The sequence below is a fragment of the Ursus maritimus genome, unplaced genomic scaffold, assembly GCF_017311325.1.
Source record: "Ursus maritimus isolate PB19 unplaced genomic scaffold, ASM1731132v1 scaffold_24, whole genome shotgun sequence".
Classification (NCBI taxonomy): domain Eukaryota; kingdom Metazoa; phylum Chordata; class Mammalia; order Carnivora; family Ursidae; genus Ursus; species Ursus maritimus.
Window position 1 is genome coordinate 45,869,815 of NW_024424897.1, and position 24,547 is coordinate 45,894,361.

Genomic DNA, 24,547 nt, shown 5'->3' on the forward strand with positions numbered 1-24,547 from the left:
ATATTAGGTTATACTCCACTCAAGTGAACTCTGCACTTCGCACTTTGGTTAAAGTCTCATTTAAATTTAAATTTCTAAACTTTTCTTAAGAAATTTAGTTTTACTTGATCTCCTCTTTTCTGAATTGCAGAAATCAGATAAAACTACTTGATAAAAATGACTTCTTGTCATGTTATTGAAGATCCTATAAAAAAGGTTGCTATCTTTGGAGGAACTCATGGGAATGAGTTAACAGGAGTATTTCTAGTTAAGCACTGGCTGGAGAATGGCACTGAGATTCAGAGAACAGGGCTGGAAGTAAAACCATTTATTACCAATCCAAGAGCAGTGAAGAAGCGTACCAGATATATTGACTGTGACCTGAATCGAGTTTTTGACCCTGAAAATCTTGGGTAAGACTACATTTTGTGTCGTATGCATGGGTGCACGTACAGGTACGTGTGTGGAAAGTGGTCTGTGTGAGAGAGCACGTATGTGTGGCACATGATATGCAAATCCACACGTATAATCGCTGTTGTGAATAAGATCACTTTCACTTTAATCTTACCCTGCTATGACTTTCTCAGTTACCTAAACTGGGTAGTCACACGCTCTCTTACAAACTTTTTAAAGCATCAGACTATTCTTACCTGATTTTAAATGCATTCTGTATAGACTGAGACAATAAAGAACAATGGTTTTTATATTTGAACCCTATCTTTAAAGAAGCAGATTGACTGGTCTTGTAATTTATCAGTGTGTGGCCCCTACGCGTGCATACATCTTTGTTGGCTTTTTAGGTGGTTCGCTACTGTGTCTTCGCAACTGTGTTTATGGTAGCACATGAAGCTCTGTCCAAGAAAATTGTCGTGTTTCAATTAATATTTGTTTAACGAAAAATGTGAATAAACTCCCATCATCAGAAAAAATCAGGCCATCCTGTGAAATGAGGAGTAGATATACTAGCTTCAGTGGTGGATCACTGAGAGATAAAGACACGTCACTTGCATGTTCTGAATTTAAATTGCAACCGGTTTATAATATATTGCACACAATTTATGCAATAGTAACACTCTAGGCATTAATTATAACACATAATATAAATAATATTAGTTATTTTGCCTTTGTTTACGTCTTGGTAGCTCCTAGTGTACATATATAGGCCTCTTAGTATTTGCTTTTTACCACTTCCTTTTATTTACCTAAAAATATTTTTAAACACCTGTTGTTCATGGGGCACTGTGCCAGGTACCGTGGGAGTACAAAGCTATGTACAACATGGTTTCTGCCCACAACAAGTTGGAAGACTACAAAGATAGAAGACACACAAAGGAACAACTAACACAGCACTGATTTTTGTACTCGTTTTCTAATAAAGACTAACTCCAGTTTACAGTTTCTTAAATTTAATCTCACAGCCGATCAAAAGATGGTTACTACTTTTAATACAAATATGTCTCACTTTATGAAATGGATGTTTTCTAGGGAAAATTATAATTAGTTATGTTTTGTGAATCAAATTATGTTTTTACTAGCATACATTTTAATTTCAGGAATGCTTTGTCTTCACGACTGAGCTTAGGTTAATACAATTAAGGTTTATCTAGTCACCTGAAATAGCTTTTAACTAACTCTTACATTACAAAAATTTGTTGAAGAATAACTCTTTTAGTCAGCATGTTAACTTCTCAAATAACTCTGAAATAGACTGGGATGAGTCTTCTAATTATGACCACTCAATAGTATGCATTTTCAATGAGAGCAGGTTTTAAATTAAATTGATTTTCTAGTTCTTATACTTTAACACTCTTCAGAGGCTAGACAGTTCTCTGTCAGGGTGGTTATGAAACTCATAAGATAGATAAGTTAATTATTTTCTCCAGTCTTCCCTCTCCCAAATCTGTTCCTTTTCCTGTATTCACCCTCTCAGTGATGTCACCAATACCCACCAAATCCCCTATGGAAATCAACTTAGAATCTTCCCTGTTCCTCACGCCCCATGTCTAGTAAGTCACTAAATCTTCCCATTTATTCAAGTATTGAATATTTTGCAAATCCAGTCTTCCTCTGCATTTTCACTTCCTTAGTTTATTTCTTCTGTGGACAGTTAGAGTAGCCTCCTAAAGAATCTCTGATCTAGCCCTATGCCAGTCCTTCCTGCCATTGACTCTCTGTAGCAGCCATAGGGATCATCCTAACAGGCAAATCTTATCATGTGTGTCCCCAGCTGAAAATTCTTCAAAAATCTCCTCTCCAGCATAGAGTTAAGTAACTTAGTATTGCTGCTGTGCCTTTTAGGATCGTGCCCCTGCCTATTGTTTCAGCTTCATCCCTTGGGACTCCTCCTATGAGACCTGGAACCCAGGCATGAAAACATGAAGGGTCCATTGTCTTTTAAGATTCCAGTTCTTGGCTCTGAGCAACTGGGTGGCTAATGATGCCATTTATTCACATGAGGGAGAATTAGAAGCAAATCAGGGGTAGAAGAAACTTGTAGAGTTGTTTCATGAATCAACTTTTAACAGGCATATCTGGGTGGCTCAGTTGGGTGGCTGACTCTTGATTTCGGCTTAGGTCATGATCTCAGCATTCTGGAATCAAGCCCCATGTTGTGCTCCATGCTCAGCGGGGAGTCTGCTTGAGATTCTCTCTTTCCCTCTCCCTCTGCCCCTCCCTCCCCTCTAAAATAAACAATAAATCTTAAAAAAATAAAATACTTATCTATCCATTAGGAACTATGTTTGGTTGCATATAATAAAAACCTGAAAACAGTGGCTTAAATAAATGTTTTCATTTTCACAAATAAGTGCAGATATTATTTCACAAATAAGTTGGTAGTCCAGGGCTGGTTGCAGTGGTTCAATAATATCATTAGTGTTACAGGTCTCTTCTATCTTCCCACTGCACCATACTTAGTATGCAGCTTTTGTCCTCATAGTTTTGCTGTATGGTCAAAAATGGCCACTCAACTTCTTGACTGCATTTCAGGCAGGAATTACCCAGGTTCAAACTGTAGGTCCCTTGAAAATACTAACAAAAATAGTTGGGGAACAGAAATAGATGGAATTATAGAGAAGTGGTTGAATTAAACCATTGTTTAATGAGGAAAAATAAACTTAAATCATCATCATGTACAGTAAGATAAAAAATGTATCCTTAAGAGTAAGTAAGGGGAGATAGAGACTCATTTGAGAATTCAATAAAAACTTATCCTAGAAAAAATATATATGCATATACCTGCAAAATTTTGCATTGTCTTAGAATTTACAGACTGTAAAGTTTGCCCTGGATCACTAGTGGTTCCCTGATCTCAATTAGAATCTAATTGATCTAATCTAATTAGAGAACATGATCACCTAAGTTTGACTATTTTTGTGCACTAGAAAATTAGCTAGAGGACAAAAAATGTATGTGTGTGTTTGATAGTCTAGCCCCATAAAATAGCTTGGTGCACATAACTTTTAAAAAATTATTGATTAAATGAATGAATAAAGTTTTTTCAACACTGAAGTCAAATGGTAAGTTCTGTTTGAAATGTCCTTTCAGGGATCAGCCACATAAAGGAACTGTTGCTTGTGAGCATGCCAATGCACCATTACATAAAATCAAACAGAGGAAGAAAAGGAATTTTTTTATTTATAAAGTTTTCAAATAAGTTTCCACTTCCCTTACAGATTTTTCATATTAAAGGTTTGGCAACTGGTTCCTTATACACTGTGTTCTTATTATATATTTATGTTATCTTAACCACAGATGTTAATCTTTTTCTTTCTGCTAATAATAGCAAAAAAATGTCAAAGGATTTGCCATATGAAGTGACAAGGGCTCAAGAAATAAATCATTTATTTGGCCCAAAAGACAATGAAGATTCCTATGACATTATTTTTGACCTTCACAACACTACTTCTAACATGGGATGCACTCTTATTCTTGAAGATTCCAGGAATGACTTTTTAATTCAGATGTTTCATTATATTAAGGTAATGTTAATGTTACTAATTTATAAGTTAGCATAGTTCCTGTACTTATACAATTATACAATTATATGTGTAAGAGAACCAGAAAAGGGGTCAGGAGATGAGGGAGTGTCCAAGAGAGATGAGGGAGTGGGAAGGGCACCAGAATAGAGGCAGTGTTGACAGGCAGGAGAAAAGGTGAGGAAATGAGTAAAATAATAAATACAGTGAATAAAATAATGAGACAGTTGTGGATACTTGTGTCTGTAAGATTATAAATCTCTTATCCAGACAGCCACCAAATCATAGGCTATTTGGTAAAATTAATGCCAACATTTAAAATGGTGTGGTTGAAGTAGCTGAATTCTAGTTTTAGGAAGCTCAAGAAATAGTCATTTAATGTTGAGTAAAGGCCAGTGATAGAAAGAGTGGCCCCTTTTAGTTCTGCCTTTGTCTGCATTTGATTCAGATGCCCCAACACACATCTGTTCTTCCAGTACTTGATAAAACTAATCATTTTAGGGCTCAGAAATTTACAAGACGAAAAATTCAGCAATCCAATGCCTATAGCTAGAGAAAAATTGCTAGAAAATAACAACCAAGCAAAACCACAAATAATAAACTATATCTTTATTTCTGTGTAGTGGATACTCTTCCTTCCAGAGGGCTCATATGATCTAATGAAAAGAGTTTGACCCATGTAGCCAGGAGAGCCCAGGTTTATAATCCTTGCTTTCTCACTCACTTACCTCGGACAAAATACCCCACTCCCCAAACCGTGCTTTCCTTGTTGTATAAAATTGGCATAATAGCAACACTTACCCATATGGCTGTTAAAAGCCTTAAATGAGATAAAATATTTAAAGCATTTAGCCTAGCATATAGTAAAGAATACTTGTTATTTTTGTTTCCCTTGTGTTTTTGAAAATAACTAGATAGTAGTTCTGGTGGGAGATCATAATGCAGCAATTCTTTGTTGCTCATTGAAGGGAGAGACGAATGTTCTGGTTGCCAGGCATCGAAGCAGCATGGCTGACATTGTCATCAAAACCTGGAGGCAGTATATACAATGGAATATTACTCAGCCATCAGAAAGAACAATTACAGAACATTGCAGCAACATACACAGGACTGGAGGAGATTATGCTAAGTGAAATAAGTCAAGCAGAGAAAGACAGTTATCATATGGTTTCACTCATTTATGGAACATGAGAAATAGGAAGATCGGTAGGAGAAGGAAGGGAAGAATGAAGGGGGGTAAACAGAAGGGGGAATGAAGCATGAGAGACTGTGGACTCTGGCAAACAAACTGAGGGCTTCAGAGGGGAGGGGCGTGGGGGATTGGGATAGGCTGGTGATGGGTATTAAGGACGGCACATATTGCATGGAGCACTGGGTGTTATATGCAAGTAATGAATCATGGGACAGTACATCAAGAACTGGGGATGTACTGTATGGTGACTACTATAACAAAATAAATATTATTAAAAAATGAAAAAAAAACCTGGAGGCATATCTTGAATTCTCATTCAAATAAGTGGAGGTGGGGGAAGTCACCTAACATTGCACAGACCTGGACTGTGGGGTGGAAACAGAATTCTTTATGTGACCAACACGAAGCTAAATAGTAACTGTAACCAGTGGTGAAAACAAAAATAACCAAATCTATCCAGAAGGAAAGATTATTTCATGTTCTTTGATCATGGTCCCCGAGAATTGTTTAATGTATCTTCTACCCAGAAAGCTATGCAGAATTCCATTTTATGTGTAATTCATTGGTGTGTTTTCGAAGCTGGAATAATAACGCTGAATCTTAGAGTATTTCATAAAGCTGTCTTACTAATCTTAGCTGATGTAGTAAAACATACTGAAGGCGTTATTGACTCTCTAGTGGCAAAGAGAACAAAGCATGTGGTCTTTGCATAATAAGAGAGATGTTTTAAATTCTTTTCAGATTTCTTTGGCTCCAGTACCCTGCTATGTTTATCTTATTGAACATCCTTCCCTCAAATATGCAACCGCGCGTTCTATAGCCAGGTATCCTGTTGGTAAGTCATATTTTCCGTTGTCACACTGCACAAAATATGTCCTAGGTGAAACTCTGAGAAAATTAATTTTTGAAGAATATTTATAGCTACCTTGCTCATCATTATGGCTTATAACTGTCAATTAAGAAGCAAACTAACTCCAGGCAGGCTCTAATTATATCAAATTCCCTCAGTTTCATTGAGCAGCTTTCTGCATACCAGGAGAGAAACAGTGAGCTGAGGGAACTTAAATCTTTTATAATGAGCAGTAAACATGCCTACCTTTTGTGCCTAGAAAGAGATATCTCCATCTTCCAAGACCGCCACTGTACAAACATTCTTGAAAAATAATCTGGAGCCAAGGCAGTCAGTGTCTGCTGGTTTTATGCAGAAACATAAAAGACCCATGAAAAATCTCTCAACGTTCCTCTTAGCACCTGCTTTGCATTCATGTCTCCCATAAACTGTTTGCTATCCATTCACTTGTTTGCCCTGAATGTTACTAGGCTGTGAATTCACCTTTTAGCAACTTCCAACATGGAGGCTTGCACACTCAGACACTGTCTCTTTTTTCTATATTCCACTTTCTTCCTGAGTGACCTACTAACATAATTGTTTGCAGATATACTATAATCATTAAAATTGCTATCACAACTTAAAATCCTTTTTTGTTAGATCTCAGATGGTTTTAACCAAGAGCAATTTAATTTAAAAACAGGTTGTCAAACAATATAAGCAAATTTAAAGTTATCTTGGTTATTCAGTTGTTGATAATTTGGTGCAAAATCAGAGATCTCTTGGGGCAAGCTAAATATCCAAGTATCGGTAATTATTTGAAACAAACCAAATGCTTAACAATAACAGATAGAGATCCTATTTCTCTGGAACGCCAAATAAATCAAAAGATTTCCACACTTTGAAAAAGCGATCTTGGTCTATGATGTTTGTGAGACAATGCTGCTCTTAGCTAGAACAAATATCTATCGATATGTTTGGCCCTAAAAAATAGAGCCAAATATTTCAAACATTTCAATTTGAGAGAGTATCGAGATCATCATAAATAATTAGAAATATTGTATGTTCTCCTTGCAACTTTGCTATTTGGAACATTTTTATACCATCCACTCACTGAGGGGGAAAAACACTTAAGATCGGAGAGAAACTATCTCCAACTCAACATTTTATTTTATTTTTTAAAATACTTTATTTGGGGAGGGTGCAGAGAGAGCATGAGCAAGGGGAGGGACAGAAGGAGAGGGAGAAGCAGACTCCCTGCTCAGCAGGGAGCCCGATGCGGGGCTTCATCCCAGGATCCTGGGATCATGACCTGAGCTGAAGGCAGCCCCTTAACTGACTGAGCCACCCAGGTGCCCCTCAACATTTTATAATACACCTATAACTGTTGCCCCATAGGAATTTGCTTTAGCTTCTACTAGCTTCCACAAGGACCACCTTTGCATTCAATTGCTAAGGCAGCTGAAATGGCAGGATCATTCTAGATAAACTTTATTCCAGAAAGAAGCAGTTTGCTGCAGCCTTATGATCTTTCCTACAATCGTCTTCATTTTCTGTCTCTGTTTCTCTGTCTCTTGTCTCTGTCTCTCACATGTGCATGGGCATGCACACGCACACACACACACACACACACACACACACGCAGGAGAGGAACTAGACAGAATTTTCTACTAACTGTCCCAGATCAACCATGGCCTCATTCGAGACTCAGAAGATTTAATTTTATGACCATTACTTCTTCAGCTCCACTCAAGACTATGCCGTGGCCATTTTCTACAAATTTAAACATTCTTCTCTGACACAGGATCTTGTGTCAAGGTTAATTGCTGGTTTAGAAAATAAGGCCACCCTATTATCTTTCACTCACAATCGAAAGGGAAAAAAATCCTTCAATAACTGACTCTTCTGGGTCAAACACCCACCCCTAGCCATCATAGCTGCTCTCCACATTGGACTGCCCACACTACACCTTCCATCTCTCCCCAAAACAAGAATATGTAGAATATATTTTTGGCTGCAAGAAACTCAAATGGCTTAAGCAATAAGATAAATTTATTACTTTACATAACAGCTCAATAGCATCATGAGGGGTTGGGTTCTTCTTGTCTTTCTAGTCTACCATCTTCAGCATTTTTTAGCAGTCCTATGACCACAAGATGTCCACTGTAACTTTAAGCATCATATGCCAACAAGACAATATCTAGTGGGTGAAAGAGAATTCTCAGGAACTCTCCTGCAGACCTTCAGTGGTTACAACCACTCGGTCAGAGCTGAGTCACATATCCATTCTTAACTCAATCACTAGAGTAATAGGGGTACTCTGGTGACTTATATTATTCCACATTTACACGTGAGCTGGAGAAAAGTTCCCTTACCTGGAAGATTGCATACCCAACCTAAATCAGGACTCTGTTAGCAAGGAGGAAGGCGGAATGGCTTTTGGATGGGCAGCCAGCAGTGTCTTCCACAACACACATGTAGACATATCCTTTAACATGTTTTCACATGTCTGTACAAATTATACACAAGATGCTTACCTCAGCCATACTTAAATATATGTCCAAACGTGTATACAAGAAAGCTAAGCACAACAAATAAAAAACATAGATCAAATACAGAAAGATTTTGTGAATCAAGAAATAAGAGAAGTGGGTGAAAATAGAACCGGCGCTAAGGAATGTACATGAACGCATATGAATCGGCTGGAAGAGAATGGATGATATTATACTTGGTAAATGGTTTAAAAGTGGAGGAGGTAAGGACTGGAGGGATAACTGTATGGGAGGCTGGAACAGGAGGTAAGTGACGAGATACTTGGTTTAGAGAGTATTTTGTAGGTGATAGGGTGGTTGGCACTGGTGTGAAAAGAAATAAATGCAAATTTATTCTAAGGAAAATAAAACTATCGCACCATCATGTCAGGATGGGTTGTTATGTTAAAGGCGAGAACGTTGCTCTAGGGTCACATAGATTGTCATGTTGACCTACATCCATGGCTCTAGATTTCTATGACTTAAATGGATAACTTTCCTCCTGTCAAAACTAAATATTAGGTCTATGACAGTTTCCCTTTATGGCCACCTATTATTTTGTCAATATAAATTTGTCTACTCTGTTTACTATATTATGATATTTAAATATTTTGACAATATTGAAGGAAACTTAAAGAAAAATGACCCCAAGATTTTACTACTCTAATATAGCTCTTTGATACTTTTCCATGTTTTCTCCCAGTCTTGATTCATTATGCTTATAACAGGTACATGAAAATGTTCTGCTTTTATTTTTTGCCTAACATTGTCTCAAATATTTTCCATGATGCTACATGGTCTACCTTTTTAGTAATTTTAATTATGGGATTATAGATCTTTATACATTAAAATACTCAATTCTATAATATATTATAATACTTGTTGTACAAATGTGACTATTTCCCCTTTTGTACCAAGGTATAGAAGTTGGTCCCCAGCCTCAAGGGGTTCTGAGAGCTGATATTTTGGATCAAATGAGAAAAATGATTAAACATGCTCTTGATTTTATACATAATTTCAATGAAGGTAAGTAGAAGGTAGGAATTGTTTCCTTAGTGTGTGTGTGTGTGTGTGTGTGTGTGTGTGTAAATAAATCAGAAAAGGGAGCTGAAATGAGCACGCATAGTGACTTAACCACTAAACCCTGAAATAGCAATTGTCAAATTTGCCATGCTCATGATAGTAGATGCTTTTTAAAAATGTTACTCACTTCCGCCATTCTTCAATGACCAGAGTAGACACATTTAAGAAAAGCAGCTACCAAATAAAGCTCCCCAAATAAAAGCCTCATTTTCTAATCTCCAGTTTAAGAAGCAAAGAAATACTAAGAAATACAAATGTCCAGTAAACATATGAAAAAATATCCAATATTACAAGTAATTGGAGAAATGCAAATTAAAATGAGAAACCATTTTCTCCCATTAGAGTGAAAAAATATTAAAATCTGATAATATTAACTGTTGGTAAGGGTAATGAAAAGAGGATGCTCTCATCCCTGCTGGCGTAAATTGGTAAGGACACTTCAGAGATAATTTTTACGGTATCTACTTTTTAAAATGTGCAAATCCTATGAACCAGCATTTCCATATCTCAAAGAAACACAAACACATGCACATCCAATGTGACCTATGCAAGGGTGGGTATCAGCATCATTAGTAACAGCAAAACAATAGAAATGACCTGAATATCAATCCATTGGTGAACAATTAAATAAAACTAATGTGGAAAGATCTTCAAAATATATTGTTAATTATAGAAAACAAGCTACAAACCAAAACATGCAGGTGACTAACATAACATAATAAAAAAATATTATAAAAAAATGCAGTATGCAAATTTGCTTCAGACTTATATAATAATAATAGTAATAAATACATGCTAGAATACATCTACATATATATCTTAATACACAGGCAAATTTCTAGAGGAAAACACACCAAACTGATAACAGTGATTACTGGGGAGGGCAAGAAAAAACAGGTTAATTTTGTTTTAATTGTTTTCAAGGTAAATGATGTATTCATGTATTATTTGTGTAATTAAAAAATAATTAAATGGGGCTGGTGGTGGGGTGATATATGGAACTCTACGCTATGCTCATTTATTTGGTAAACCTAAAACTGCAGCAGAAAAAAGTGTATTAATGACTAAAATACTAAAAGATATATTTATTTTTTTCTTTCAAAACAATATTTTATTTTTAAAATTTAAGTTCAATTAGCCAACATATAGTACATCATTAGTTTTTGATGTAGTGTTCACTGATTGATTAGTTGTGTAATGCTCATCACTTCACGTGCCCTCCTTAATGCCCATCACCCTGTTACCCTCTCCCCCCAACTCTCTCCCTTCTGCAACCCTAGGTTTGTTTCCTGGAGGAGTTAGGAGTCTCTCATGGTTTGTCTCCCTCTCTGATTTCCTTTAAAATTTCAAAATAAGATATAATTAAAATCAGAGACCTGAAACTAATACAACACTGTATATTAACTATCCTGGAATTAAAATTTTAAAAACTTAATAAAATCTTTAAAACTTTAAAAAATTCCTTAAAAAAAGAAAGAGGAAAGAATCCTATGTAAATAATTATTCCAGAGGCTGAATTGAAATTGCTGTGGAGTGGGTCATTATAGTGAAAAGCTGGAGAATAGTTCAATGTCATGGGACATATCATTCCTTAATATCAGATTGTGCACCCTACTGAAATCACAGGAATTTCTTTTGTGCTTGGGAATCCTTTGACTCCAAAGTCGTAAAGACTGAAAAATCAGGTTTTTACCGCCTTTGTCTGAGGATAGGGTCTATAGCATCGAATGGTCCTGGTGTTGGGAAGATCACACTAATTCACAAGAAACCCTTCAAATAGTAAGTGTGGGACTATAGTGCATGAAGAAATGACATGCCCAGCTAGAAGGCCACAAACCCGAGTGGAGAAACGTGGTTTCCAAATCAGAGTCCACAGAGCCCTCCCCAGGGGTGGGGATCTCCTAGCTGTCCAGTAGCTCCGGGACAGTTCCAGGACAGGAGCTCCAGAGCAGTTCTTCTCTTTTATTGCTCTTCCGTGTAGCATTTCACTTAAGCAAAGGATTCTGCAATTCAAAAATGTTAAACCACTATTAATTTTGACTTTTTAGTTTGGTGGATTTTTAACTAACATGGAAAGAGCAGCATTATCCAAAGAATGCTGACAAAGAGATAACCACCTAGAGAAAAATCTCTAGAAATGTACAGAAGAGCTCCATCCTTGACTCTGTGCTACTCACAATTATTAGTAAGTCAGGTAAAGATATATGTGACATGCTTATATATAAATGAAAGGTGGCAGGAAGCTCGCAGGAGAATATTCGGGGTCAGAAGGTGGATCCAAAGAGTCCTCACAATCTTTAACAATTGTCTGAAGTAAATGGTGTAAGTTAAATACATTTCAGGTACAAACTTTGCGTTTATGTTTAAAAAAAAAAACCCCAGGACAAGGGAGATGGTGTTCTCTCTTCTGTATTGAATAAACACCACTTGGGGAGCTGTGAATAAATTCTGAGTCTGTATTTCAGGAGGAGCGTCTATGAGGTAGAGATTAGCCAAAGAGAAAATTGAGAATGCTAGAAAGTTTGAAAACCAAAATAAGAATAATCCCTACTTGACTTATTTCACTTAGCATTATCTCCTCCAGTGCCGTCCATGTTGCAGCAAATGTTGAGAACTCGTTCTTTCTGATAGCTGAGTAATATTCCATTGTATATATGGACCACAGCTTCTTAATCCAGTCATCTGTTGAAGGGCATCTCGGCTCCTTCCACGATTAAGAAAGGGGGGTAATCAGAAGGGGGAGTGAAGCATGGGAGACTACGAACTCTGAGAAACAAACTGAGGTCCTCAGAGGGGAGGGGGTGGGGGAATGGGATAGACCGGTGATGGGTAGTAAGGACGGCACGTACTGCATGGAGCACTGGGTGTTATACACAACTAATGAATCATCGAGCCTTACATCAGAAACCAGGGATGTACTGTATGGTGACTAACATAATATAATAAAAAATCATTAAAAAAAAAGAATAATCCCTAAGACATACATAGAACTTCAGTTTACAGAGTACCTTCACATTTAACCTCATGAATGTGACCACATATGAGTAGTGAATAAGAATATTTAGACTGGCAAAAGAAGACTTTATATTAGAGTTTTAAAAGTGCTATATTGGGAAGCAATTAGACATGTTTTCTGTGACTCTGAGGGCAGAATAGAATCAGTGGGATAAAGTTACCTGCAGACATAAATTTCTAATTAACAATGCTGACCACCAGTGGAATGGACCACACTTTGTGATGCTGTTCGAACCAGAGTAAGATGACCACTTGGCTGGAAAGAAACAGAGAATAATCAAACACGGGTGAAGTTAGGCATTTGAGGCTCCTTCAGACTCTTAGATTCGAAGTAGCAAAAACATGCTTCTTTATACTCTACCACTTTTTCCTTTCCTCTCAGTGGACCTTCTGATTTAAAGAGATGACACCTGATAAGTTTACATCTTCACCTGGAAGGTGGGGTAGATTGTAAAAATGGCCACAAATTCTTCCCTTCCCTGTGTCCATGTTTTTACAATGTAATGTTTTAGATCCTTCTACCGAGAAATGGAGTCTATTTCCCTGCATTCTTAATCTGGCTTGGCCATATGATGTGTTTTGTGTCACAGAAAAAAATTGAAAAGGACTTGCATTCTGGGGCTTGCTCTCTTGCTCCCCTTGGGAACCCTGTACTGCCAGTAGGTGGATCAGCCTAGCCTCGCCTGCTGAATAATGGGAGTTATGAGGCAGAGAACTCAGATACCCTAGCTCCAGCCGACAGCCTGTCAAATGTCAGACATGAGAGTAAAACCATCTTAGATCATCCAGCCCCCAGCCGACCTGCCAGCTCACCACAAATGCATGAACAAGCCAGTCAGAAATCAGCAAGCCAGCCTAAACCAGACGAACTGCCGAAACAACCCATAGAATCATGAGCTAAGTGGAAGGTCTTTGTATGACACCACTGAGTTCTGGGGTAGTGTGTTTGTTAAGCAGCAAAAGCTAGCTGATAGAGAAGTGATCACAGTAAATCCACATTCCAACCCTGGCTGCACTGTCTGCTCTAAAGACAAAAGATTTTCCTTTGAGTTGCAAGCGTAGCATACTACGGGCCCTGTCTTGAATGAAAGATCATCCTGTTTATTCAGAGTTGCCTGGTGTACATGTAAACTACTTCTTTTCCAAGTTTCTGGGCATTGGGCTGTTTAATGATGCTGCATCTTTGGAAGTAGGACCCTACTGTTGGCAGGAAGCCTGTGTCCCTAGGTCTCACAATACTTCCTTAAGAGAAGGGGCACAATGCTGAAGTCATCTAACCTGCCGGAAGTCCTCCTGAGGTCATGCAACCATAGAATGTCAGAGCTGGAAGGGCCCTCCAACATAAGGTAATTCAGCATCTTCATTTGACAGGTGAAGAAACTGAGCCTCACGTAGTTAAAGCATCGTGATCCAGATCACACAGCTAGGTTAAAGCCTGGGTGTCCTGACTCCCATCCTAGCCTCTTTTTCTCCTACACTGGCTTCCCAAGTTCTGTTTTCTACTTCAATCCACTGGTGTCTTTGTGGACAATGTACCAATAGGAGTCGTTTGAGAACTTCTTTTGGCCAAACGTTGTTCATGAATACCCGTCACCAAAATGGGATGTTCTCCGTGTAACTGCCTTCATTTTTTGGTGGTGGTGGTTCTTCCCTTAGAGTGTCAACTTCCTTTTTTTTCAAGAGGTATTTTTAGTCACCAAATATACATATTGTTTTCACCATAGGAAAAGAATTTCCTCCCTGTGCTATTGAAGTCTATAAAATAATGGAAAAAGTTGATTATCCCCGGAATGAAAATGGAGATATTGCTGCTATTATCCACCCTAATCTGCAGGTAACATTTGCTGTTTCTTTAAAATATTTAAAATAAAGATGCCCCACCTTCAAATAGAACTTTACAGTTTATAAACCATTTTACATACATTAGCTCATTTGTGTTCTCAAAACACTGCAGTGTAGCTAGGGTATTCAAACCTTCACTCAGTAAGCATTTTTTGAGTAGATCCCGTGCTGCCTCTGGGGATACAGTGAACATTGTCCATACTTTTGTGGTATTTACAGTGCAGATATACTAAACTCTAAACTATGGTTTAGAAATCAAGACAACCAGATACTATAACCGAATAATGAAGTAGGGAGGGAGGCATCAGGCAAGGCCTCTCGGGGAAGGTGAAATTCCTGCCCAAGTGCAATGGGCAGGAATTATTGTATCTATTTTAACATAAGAAAACTGAGGTTCACACAGGCTTCCAGGTATGGAGTGAATAAGTCACGGGGTCATAGGCACAGCATAGGGAATTAGTGATACTGTAATAGCATTGTACCATGACAGATTGTTGCTACTCTTGGGGTGAGCATAGTATAAGGTATAAACTATCCTGTACACCTGAAACTAGGGTAATATTGTGTATCCGCTACATTCAAAAAAATTTTTTTAAAGAAAACAGAGGCTCAGAAGCTAGATCTTTCCCATAGTCCTATAGCTATCAGTGGCTGATCCAGAACTAGTGTTCTTTGCAGTTGACCACATTACTGCGACCTGCCTGTGATCAGCACTGAATGAGTCAGAGCAAAACACTCAGAACCTCTTTCTCTGCAACGTTTTCTGCCACCATTCCTCACTCTCCTCAGAACCCTGGTATCTGCTCCTTGTCTGGTTTGATCAGTTATGGCATAGTTAAGGGAGAAGAAAAGGCTCTTGGGAGAGTTTAAATCTGGGAAAGCCGACGGTAGAAAAAAGGAGGAGCAAAGATTCCAAAAAGCTAAAACATCCATTCTCATCGTGAGTACCCTACTCACCCTCAGACATCAGAGATGGAAGAGACCTGGTGGATTATCTAGGCTTTCAGCTCTGGCTACACATTGCCTAGAGAGCCTTTGAAAAATAATGATGCCAGGATCCCACTCAGATAATCTGATCTTATTGGCCTGGGTAATCAAGGTGGAGAACGACTGATCCAGTTCAGACTCCTATTTAATGACCCTAATAATAGTCATCCAGACTCACAACTTTAAAAACTAGCCTGCCCAAAAATACAGAGAAGTGGAACAAATCGTGCTTGGTGCCTTCGTGGGACCCAGGTGGAAACCAGAAGAAGGAGCCTTAGGCAGTGATTTAAAGGAAAGAAAGATAAAGATTGAAGGAGAGAGAGAAAGTCCTACAGGTAACAAAAATAACAAGTATAGGAACAGAGGCCAAGATGTTGATGTCCTAACTGGCTACACCACAAGATTTTTTAAAGATTCATATTCTTCAGGGATCCTTGAAGAGAACAAAAGTCATCCTGGGGAGGCTGAGAAGTGAGGCAGAGATCAGTAACAAACAAGGTTAGTGGTAGGTCTTGAAGGATAGTATTGATCTGATGGCTCAGTATTCTGCAAGGAATGAGTGATTCATCAGTTTTTGCAATAAATATATTTGAATGACTACCAAGCCTATTCTGGGCCCTGAGATTCAAGATAGACAAAGTCCGTCATGGAGCTTCCATACTAATCAGAGAACAGTCCATGAATAAGTAAACAATACATAAACCAGATCATTTCAAATGGTAATGAGTACTATCAAAGAAATAAACAGAATAATAGAGACTAACAGAGGGTTCCTGTTAGATGGGATGGTCTGAAAGAGCCATCTGGGAGATGATGCCATTGAAGCTGGATCCTGGGCCACGAGAAGTCAACCACGTGGAAAACAAGTCCAGAGGCTCCGAGGCTGGAACAAACTTAGAGTGTCTGAGGAACAGCAAGACCAGTGTCAATGGAGAGTAGGGTGTGAACAGAGAGGACAGTAGACCCTGGAGCTAGAGACGCAGTCTGGGTTTTATTCTAAGAGTGATGGTCCTTAATCAGGGATGTCCACTGGAGTGACCTAGAGGATGGGCCCCTGAAAGCCTGGAGCCTATTACAGAAAAAAAAAAAAAGAAGAAGAAGAAGAAGCACCAACGCAGTGCTTCTCAAACTTAGGCCACTGGAGGAGCTTTTAAAAAATCTTGATTCCCAGGTCCCATCCCCAGAGATTCTGATTTAATTCATCAAGGTGGACACAGGAAATCAGGTTCACCAGGTGATTTTCACGTGGCTCAGGTTTGGGTAGCCCTGCACGACCTTGGCACGTCTGCAGGTGCGGCAAAGAGGCTCCATCACTTGTTCCAGAGGCACATCTCTGGCTAAAAATCACTGCTCCAGAGCAGTAGTTTACAACACACTGTCCTACAGAATCACCTGGGTCTTTGAAAAACAAAACCAACCAAGAGTGAACTATGAACAGGGAAGCGAGGGAGGTGTGCGATGGAATCCTGCACCTTCGTTCCATATTCTGTGCTTACCTGACTCTATACTATGCATATCCGAACTCATGGAACTATGCATAAAAATGAATAAATTTTATGTAAGTTTTGAAATAAATGTTTAAAATTAATGGTACCTGAGCCCCACCCTTGAGATTCTGATTTCAGGAATCTGTGGTGCAGCCAGCCCTCTACTTGTCTATATTTTTTAAACATCCCAGGTGATTATAATGTGCAGTCATGGTTGAGAAAATTGCCGTAATGCAGTGCTTCCCAAACTTTAATGTTGTGCATGTGAATCTCTGGGGATTTGTTAACCTGAAGATTTCAATGTAGCAAGTTTGCAGTGGGTGATGAAATTGTGCTTTTCTAATGAACTCCCAGGTGCTGCTGGGAATTGTTAGAAATGCAGAATTGTGGGCCCTGCCCCAGACCCATAGAATCCAAATCTGCATTTTAACAAAATCCTGCAAACATATCAAAGTTTGTGAAGAACTGGTTTAGGGTTCCTGTAGTGTGACAGCATTGGGGTTTGATGGCTCAGAGGTCCAGATCCCTGATGTGGGACATTTCAGGTAACTCAGTTGTTACCATGGAATACACTCACCTTTTCTTAGACTTGCCCCAGCCCACTCCCACCTTCCTTCCCCGAGCCCCATCTGAATAGAATCCCTTTGCAGGCAGGCACAATGGTACTCATTTTCACAGCCCCAGCAGTATAATGTCCAGCACACTGAAGGCTCTTAATGGATATTTCCTAAATTTTAACAGGTAGAATATACACTTAGGGAGACATGCATTTAGTTTTGCCCTTTCATACTCTAAATCTTGTTGGCAACATTGAGGACAAACTTGGTATTGTAGCAGACTCTAATTACATGTATCAGTTATAAAAATTAGATGGGTACTCTTAAACCTGCTGCCCAAAGTAATGGCTCAGCCTCAGTTTAGTGAGATCACTCATGTGCCTCCCAACACATCTCTCGGGTATCTCCTTTTTTATACAATGCTATGATTTGTTAGTTTCTAGAGCCTGGCTTAAAACTTTAAAAGCAGGGAAAAAACCCAAACGTAACTTATGTATTTTGTTTCCTGAGAGGATCAAGACTGGAAACCACTGCACCCTGGAGATCCTGTGTTTTTAACTCTTGATGGACAGATTATTCCACTGGGGGGAGACGGTACTGTATACCCAGTGTTTGTAAATGAGGCCGCATATTACGAAAAGAGAGAAGCTTTCGCAAAGACAACCAAACTCACACTCAATGCAAAAAGTATTCGCTCCTCTGTACATTAGGAATCACTTCTAGCTCACCTGTTGTACAGTATCTCTACTAGTTTGTAAGCTCTTGAAGGGCAGGATTGTGCCTTATTCCACTTCATACTCACAGCACCTAGTCCAGTGCCTTGCACACAGTGGGCATTGAGGCAAATTTTCTGAATGAATGATTAAATTAATGAGTATCTTTGAAAGTATCAAATTGGGTAGGTAGCTTATTCAAAGAGGTGCATGTCTTATTTCTGTATAGCTCCTTATATATTCTACTTTGACAGTTTAAGATTCTGAATAAAAGAGCTTTTAAATTCAAATTTCAAAATTGAAATGGATACTATCTAAAAAAGTTAACTTGAGCATAGAATTAAATGTGTTTTCAAGTAATGTATAAATGCTACTAGAAACTAATGATGCAGACTTGCTATTTTTAGATTTTTTACATTTGAGTTAATGATAATATATTAAGTATCCCATCTGGAAACTTTACCAATAGTTGTGATACCCATAAGAGATTTTTAATTGCTCTTTTGAAGATGAAATGTGAACAAGAAATGAGGGCTGATTAGAAAGGTGACATTAAGAATAAATCAAGAAACTGAATGGACCTTTGTCCACAGACAGACAGTAACCCTGTGTGTTACTCTGCTCTGACATGGTCACTTGTTCTGCACTGACCTCTGAGAGCAGAGAGGCTCCTCCAGACATCTCACATGCCCCTTGGGAAGCTAACATTCCTTCCCAACTTGGGAAAATCCAGAAGAGGCATATTCCTTCCAACTATCGCTTCTCATTTTGAAGGAATGCACTTTGCCCTTGTTCCCAGCCAACACGTGAGGAAGTCTTTGGGCTCCTGCAGCATAGGTGATAAAGACAGAAATAGCAGGAGGCAGTGGACACTAGTGGAGATGCGACCAAACTCATGTCTCTGGTTCACAAATGCATTCTTTCAAGAAAGCACCCATGACCAAAATGCCCAAATACCTCCCGTCTCATGATTCTTCTCAAAGATCTCCCTCTCCCTCCTGTCCCTGCAGGAACCTCCCCTGCCTCCTCTCTTAGGCTCCAGCGGCCAAGTAAAGAGAGTTTTTATCGTATGATTTGGACCCCAAGGAACCCATGTTTATGGTTTCAGGTGTATATCAAAATCATTCTAACATTTTCTGAAACAAAGATATGTGTAAATATCTCATTCTTCCAAAGCAAACCCATTAAGCCAATCTCATTTTCATATTCAGTGTTTTATAAATCCCAACTAAACTGTTCCTAAAATTTTCAGCACCAATATTTTTGTACTTTCCCAAAATGATTTTTGTTGGAATAAACTTTCTTCCTTCTGAATTCTGAAGTAAAAGTTCAGTTTATCAATGAGTTTTCATACATAACAAGTTTTACCAACCTTCCTTCTCCCACTGTGAAAATTCCTTCACGTTTTATGTCTGAGTCCAATTTTTCTGGGTCAGTTTTTTCCAGATGTAAATGTTAGCAAGAATACTTTTACTCTTCCATCAAATTTTAGTGACCTATAAAATTTACAGTGTAAATGTAAAGTCTTATTTCTCCTGACTCAATATTTACAGAATTTAGAGTTTCTAATTAAATGTGATTTTTTAAAAATCTAGAGCATATTGCTGTTTGACTTTAGCCCCTTTCAGTTTTACTCTATTTTGATTATTTCTAACAGTCTACAGACTCAGTTTTTGCATTTGTAAAATGGGGGTGATCGTAACAGTGCCCCTCTCTTGGGATTATTGTGGAGACTAAGTGGCTGATGCAGACGCGCACTCAGCACAGTGCCCAGCAAAGAATAACAAGTTATTCAAGTTCAAATTCCTAATACAAGAGGCCTCTTATGATTTGCTGCTCCCTCCCCCACAACCTCTCTAGATGCTTTGCCTTTCAGGTCCTCTCTGTTCTAGCCCGTTTCACATTCTTTTATTCCTATATGCCTTCACACAGACTGGTCCTTCTACCCTCAGTTCTCTCCCTCCTTCCTCTACCCCTCGCCCCCATTCAGCCCTCACTCCAGCTAATTCCTCCTCTTCCTTCAAAAGGCTCCTCAACTCTCGTTTTGTCTTAAAGCCCTCTTGGCCTGCCCCTTTGCCCCTATCTGCTTTCATCCCATCTTAAGACATTACCAATATCTTTTTCAGTGTCTGCGATCTAAATAAAATAAAGTTTAGTCGACTGAGTGTGCTGAAACATCCTTTTCTACTGAAGTGTCTTCATATTCCACCAGTATCTTTGACTTCTCTCCTTCTTTCCCAGCCATTTCCTGAGTATATCCATCACTCCCAACTGAAATTCAGTTCATTCTACACTCTTCAGACATTAACTGTGTCCCAAAGGATGGCAGGGGGTGAAATACACCCTTTTAAGCCTGCACCCCATTGCAAAAACAGGGAAATATTCACATTTAATAATTCCTCTGTGCAAAACCTTTTAGTAGCTTCCTCTAACCTTGATAAGAAATCTCAAAGCCTCACCACAGCTGAACAAGTCCTATGTGCTCTCACCTCTGCCTCCCTCTCCAGCCCTATTTCATGTCATTTTTCCCTTTGCTCCCAGCAATTTGGCCACACAGATTCCTCCATCCTCAACTGCATCAAGCTCCCTAGTACCTTGAGGTCTTTGCCCACATCATCCCCTCTTCTTGAAGCCCTATCCCATCCCCATACTCCCTTTACATGGATGAGACGTATTCTTAAATGTGATTCAGGCTAGGCTAGACCGCTGTCTTATAGAAGCTCATTGACTCCACTGACTAGCACTAACTACCTGGATCCTTGGCCCAGGAAAAAACACGGTGACCTTTATGTGTCGTTCCATGTCTCTCCAAGTCTCAGTTTCTCTACTTATTAAATGGGGATGTGATACTCATCAGACCCATAAAACTGTGTTATTAAGATAACCAGCGTGATTGGAAAAGCTTTAAAAATAGGAAACACACAATCTTAAAGGCTTAAGTTGTAAAATACCTTTTGGAAGGTAACTTTTTGCAATATTGAGAGCTGTAAAACTGTTCGTATCTATTGACCTAGGCATCCCACTCCCAGAATATATCCTGTGAGAGGGGTTTCCACCTTTTTCTATCAGTCCACCCAGAATGTTCCCGTGGATAGCATATTCCTAGATTATAGGCTAAAGCTTATTTGAGCTAGGATGTAGATTATGGACAATTCCCATTTCTTTGCCGCACTGGAAAACACATCCCAATGAAGGATGTTACTCTAAGAGTTATTTGGATTAAGTAAATAATTCACCAAAAGCAGCAGAGCACTTATTATTAAATTGCGAGTTCTACAACCCATCAAGACACACAAGTGTCTTGGCATTGAAGTTAAAAACTGCCATCCTCACTGGAGGAGATAATGCTAAGTGAAATAAGTCAAGCAGAGAAAGACAACTATCATATGATTTCTCTCATCTATGGAACATAAGAACTAGGATGATCGGTAGGGGAAGAAAGGGATAAAGAAGGGGGGGTAATCAGAAGGGGGAATGAAACATGAGAGACTATGGACTATGAGAAACAAACTGAGGGCCTCAGAGGGGAGGGGGGTGGGGGAATGGGATAGACCGCTGATGGATAGTAAGGAGGGCACGTATTGCATGGTGCACTGGGTGTTATACACAACTAATGAATCATCGAGCCTTACATCGGAAACCGGGGATGTACTGTATGGTGACTAACATAATATAATAAAAAATCATTAAAAAAAAATAAAAATAAAATAAAAATAAAAACTGCCATCCTTATGAAATAACGCAAGAAAATTTTACAAATGAATATACATATGAGTTGGCCAATAATGATAGTAATATCATTGCCTCCTCAAAAAGGTCCTGTGAGGTGAAGAGAGGGGATTTATACTTTCTGGTTTCTATGTGGAACCATGGTTTTATAGCCACACAGAATAAGTTGATAGCCAGCAGGACATGATGGATAGAGCACTGCCTTGGGGTCATGGGGCCTAAGCCGCTGACATCTGCGGCTGTGACTCCTTGGGCATGTCTTTTCAGCTCCCTTAGTCTCCCTTTACTCCAGCTGGTTCCAGAGTTGTCGAGTGGTTCAAACAGGGTACTGGACACCAACGCACTGTGAGATGTAAACACTATGCAAAGGTGACCTGTCTCAGTGTGCTGACTCTGTCCCTGAGCCAGGACCAACAATAATGTTTCAGGTCCAAAAAGTGGGCTGTCCTTCAGCCTAGAGTGAGCACCACTCTAGGACTCCTAGTTGGTCTTCGTACTGGCATACCTAAGACAAGGATAAACCATGATCATAAGGCAAAATAAATATTTATTAGAAATCATAAAAGCATGTTTTCAACGGCATTAACATGTTCTCACTCTATTTATGACTTCTTAAACACAGAGTTTCATACACACACAACACTAAGAACAAGTATGTGAGTTAAAATTGACAAGGATCAGGCATATTCAATGAGAACAAGGTGACAATTCTATGTTTGGAACCAAGATCACAGTATAAACATGTAAATCTCATGTAAAAACTCAAGTATGGCTTGTAGGCCGGGTAACGGCCCATCGACCTGGGCCCCGCCCAGAGCAAAAGGACACAGTTCAACCAGGCCTTGAAGAGGGAAAGGAACTTCAATAATACTGGGCTCTCTCAGGCAGGAGCCTTCTAAGAGCTTAATTACTTCACAGTACTATCTCGTACACCTTCTGCCACATCCCAGAGAGGAAGGTAAGCACCACTTTTATTCCAGATACATACATCACAAAATGTCTAGAACAATAGATTCCTCCTGAGGCAGTTGAGCCAAAGGAAAATTCCCAGCCAAAACCATTATCTTAGCACAGGAGATTCCATCCCTGGAAAAGGCCTACCCCTTAAATTACTGAAATGTAAACTATGAAGCTTTAAGATGTCCTGATATGCCCCTGGATTCAGTGTGGCGTGGTGTATGTATGTGTGCATGTGTGTGGTCCATGCACATCTATGTGCACATTCGAGTTTCAAACCCGTCGTAGGGATCGTTGGGACAATGCAGACTGCCAGCATGAATCACCTGAGCAGAAAGCCTCAGCCCCCTGACGTAACATGTGGCAACCACAAAGGTGGGCTCACATCTACTCAATAACTGTGCTAGGAAAACAAATGGTGCTGGGAAACCTGTGGCCCAGGAGTCAGAACACTGCAGCTTCAACAGTTCTGATGTGACTTTCTGCATGGCTGCATGGCTTTAAGCAAATCCACTTTCCTTTCTGGGCTTTAGTTTCCAAGTATAAAATAAGGGCTCTGATCCTTTCAAACAAATGGTCGTTGGCTCATTGCTTCCTTTCGCCTTGGTAAACCTACCGAGGCTCAGATGATGTAGGCTGAAAGCCTTTCAGGGACGAATACGGTACAGAACATGCCCCTGCCAACAAATTCCATCCAGATCTACAGAGAACAACTCTCCAGATGTGTGAGAAGACCGAGATCCCATTACTGATTTCCATTTGCCTCACCCCCAGCTTTTGTTCAAGTGGGAAAGGGAGAGCTGTGCGACTTTATCCATTCATATCCGAATCAAAACAATTCTGGAATTCCCAGGTCATGGCACCATGGATCCAAACGGCTGCCCTTCAGACCAGGACATGTGCTCTGGATGTATCCAAGTAGGGAACGCCAGATACAGGATGCTGATCTCCAGGCTAAAAGGACCCCATTGTCCATCTGACCGGGATCGTTAACAACAACCCTCCTAAGTTCTGTGTAAACACCCTTATTATCTGGAGCAGTCGCTAGACGGAACGGAACCAAAATCCTTGTCCTCAAAATTTCCTTTGGCACTATTTCTGCCCGTCTGGAACACAGGTGCTTCTCCTGCCTCTATGACAACCCTCCTCCCCCGGTCTCCCCTCTCCAGAGAACATGCCCCGTCCCTGCTACCCCTGCTCACACCGCAGCTTGACCTAAGCACCACAGCATAGAGCCCGGTCGACTTCAGCTGGGAGTACAGGGGCTGCCGCCAACTGGGCAGGTCTCAGGCTCGTCCTTGACCCGCCCCACCTCTCCCAGGCCCAGCCCGTCAGGGGCACAAAGGCCAAGTGTCCACTCACTCAGGGAAGTTGGCACACAGAGCAGCCTAGAGTGGAGAAACGGGCCGGAGGGCACTGGTTGGCCCACACTCCTCAGTTTGCCTCAGCTCAGATTCACTAGCCCACTGCCAAGTTGTCCAAAGGCCAAATTTATTTTTATGCCCTTTAAAGTTAAAACTCATGGTTAATATCTTTATAATTCTGCCTCCAAAAATTCCCACATGAACCAGATACCTAAGGCAGAGTGGATTTTCTGGTGGTTTAGGTTCCAGTGACCCGGAAGAAGTCTCCCCTCCGCACTTGACTGCTGCCCCAGACTGACTGTGCG

At 39.7% G+C, this 24,547-nt stretch overlaps 1 protein-coding gene across 1 annotated transcript; it reads left to right on the forward strand.

The window, feature by feature from the left end:
• ASPA (aspartoacylase) lies at positions 1 to 19,506 on the forward strand. Its single transcript, XM_008695258.2, has 6 exons — positions 1 to 392; positions 3,764 to 3,959; positions 5,890 to 5,983; positions 9,427 to 9,534; positions 14,331 to 14,440; positions 17,992 to 19,506. Exons 1-6 carry the CDS (start codon positions 157 to 159, stop codon positions 18,187 to 18,189), a joined length of 942 nt encoding a protein of 313 aa, XP_008693480.1. The 5' UTR covers positions 1 to 156; the 3' UTR covers positions 18,190 to 19,506.
• Positions 19,507 to 24,547: the final 5,041 nt, after the last annotated feature.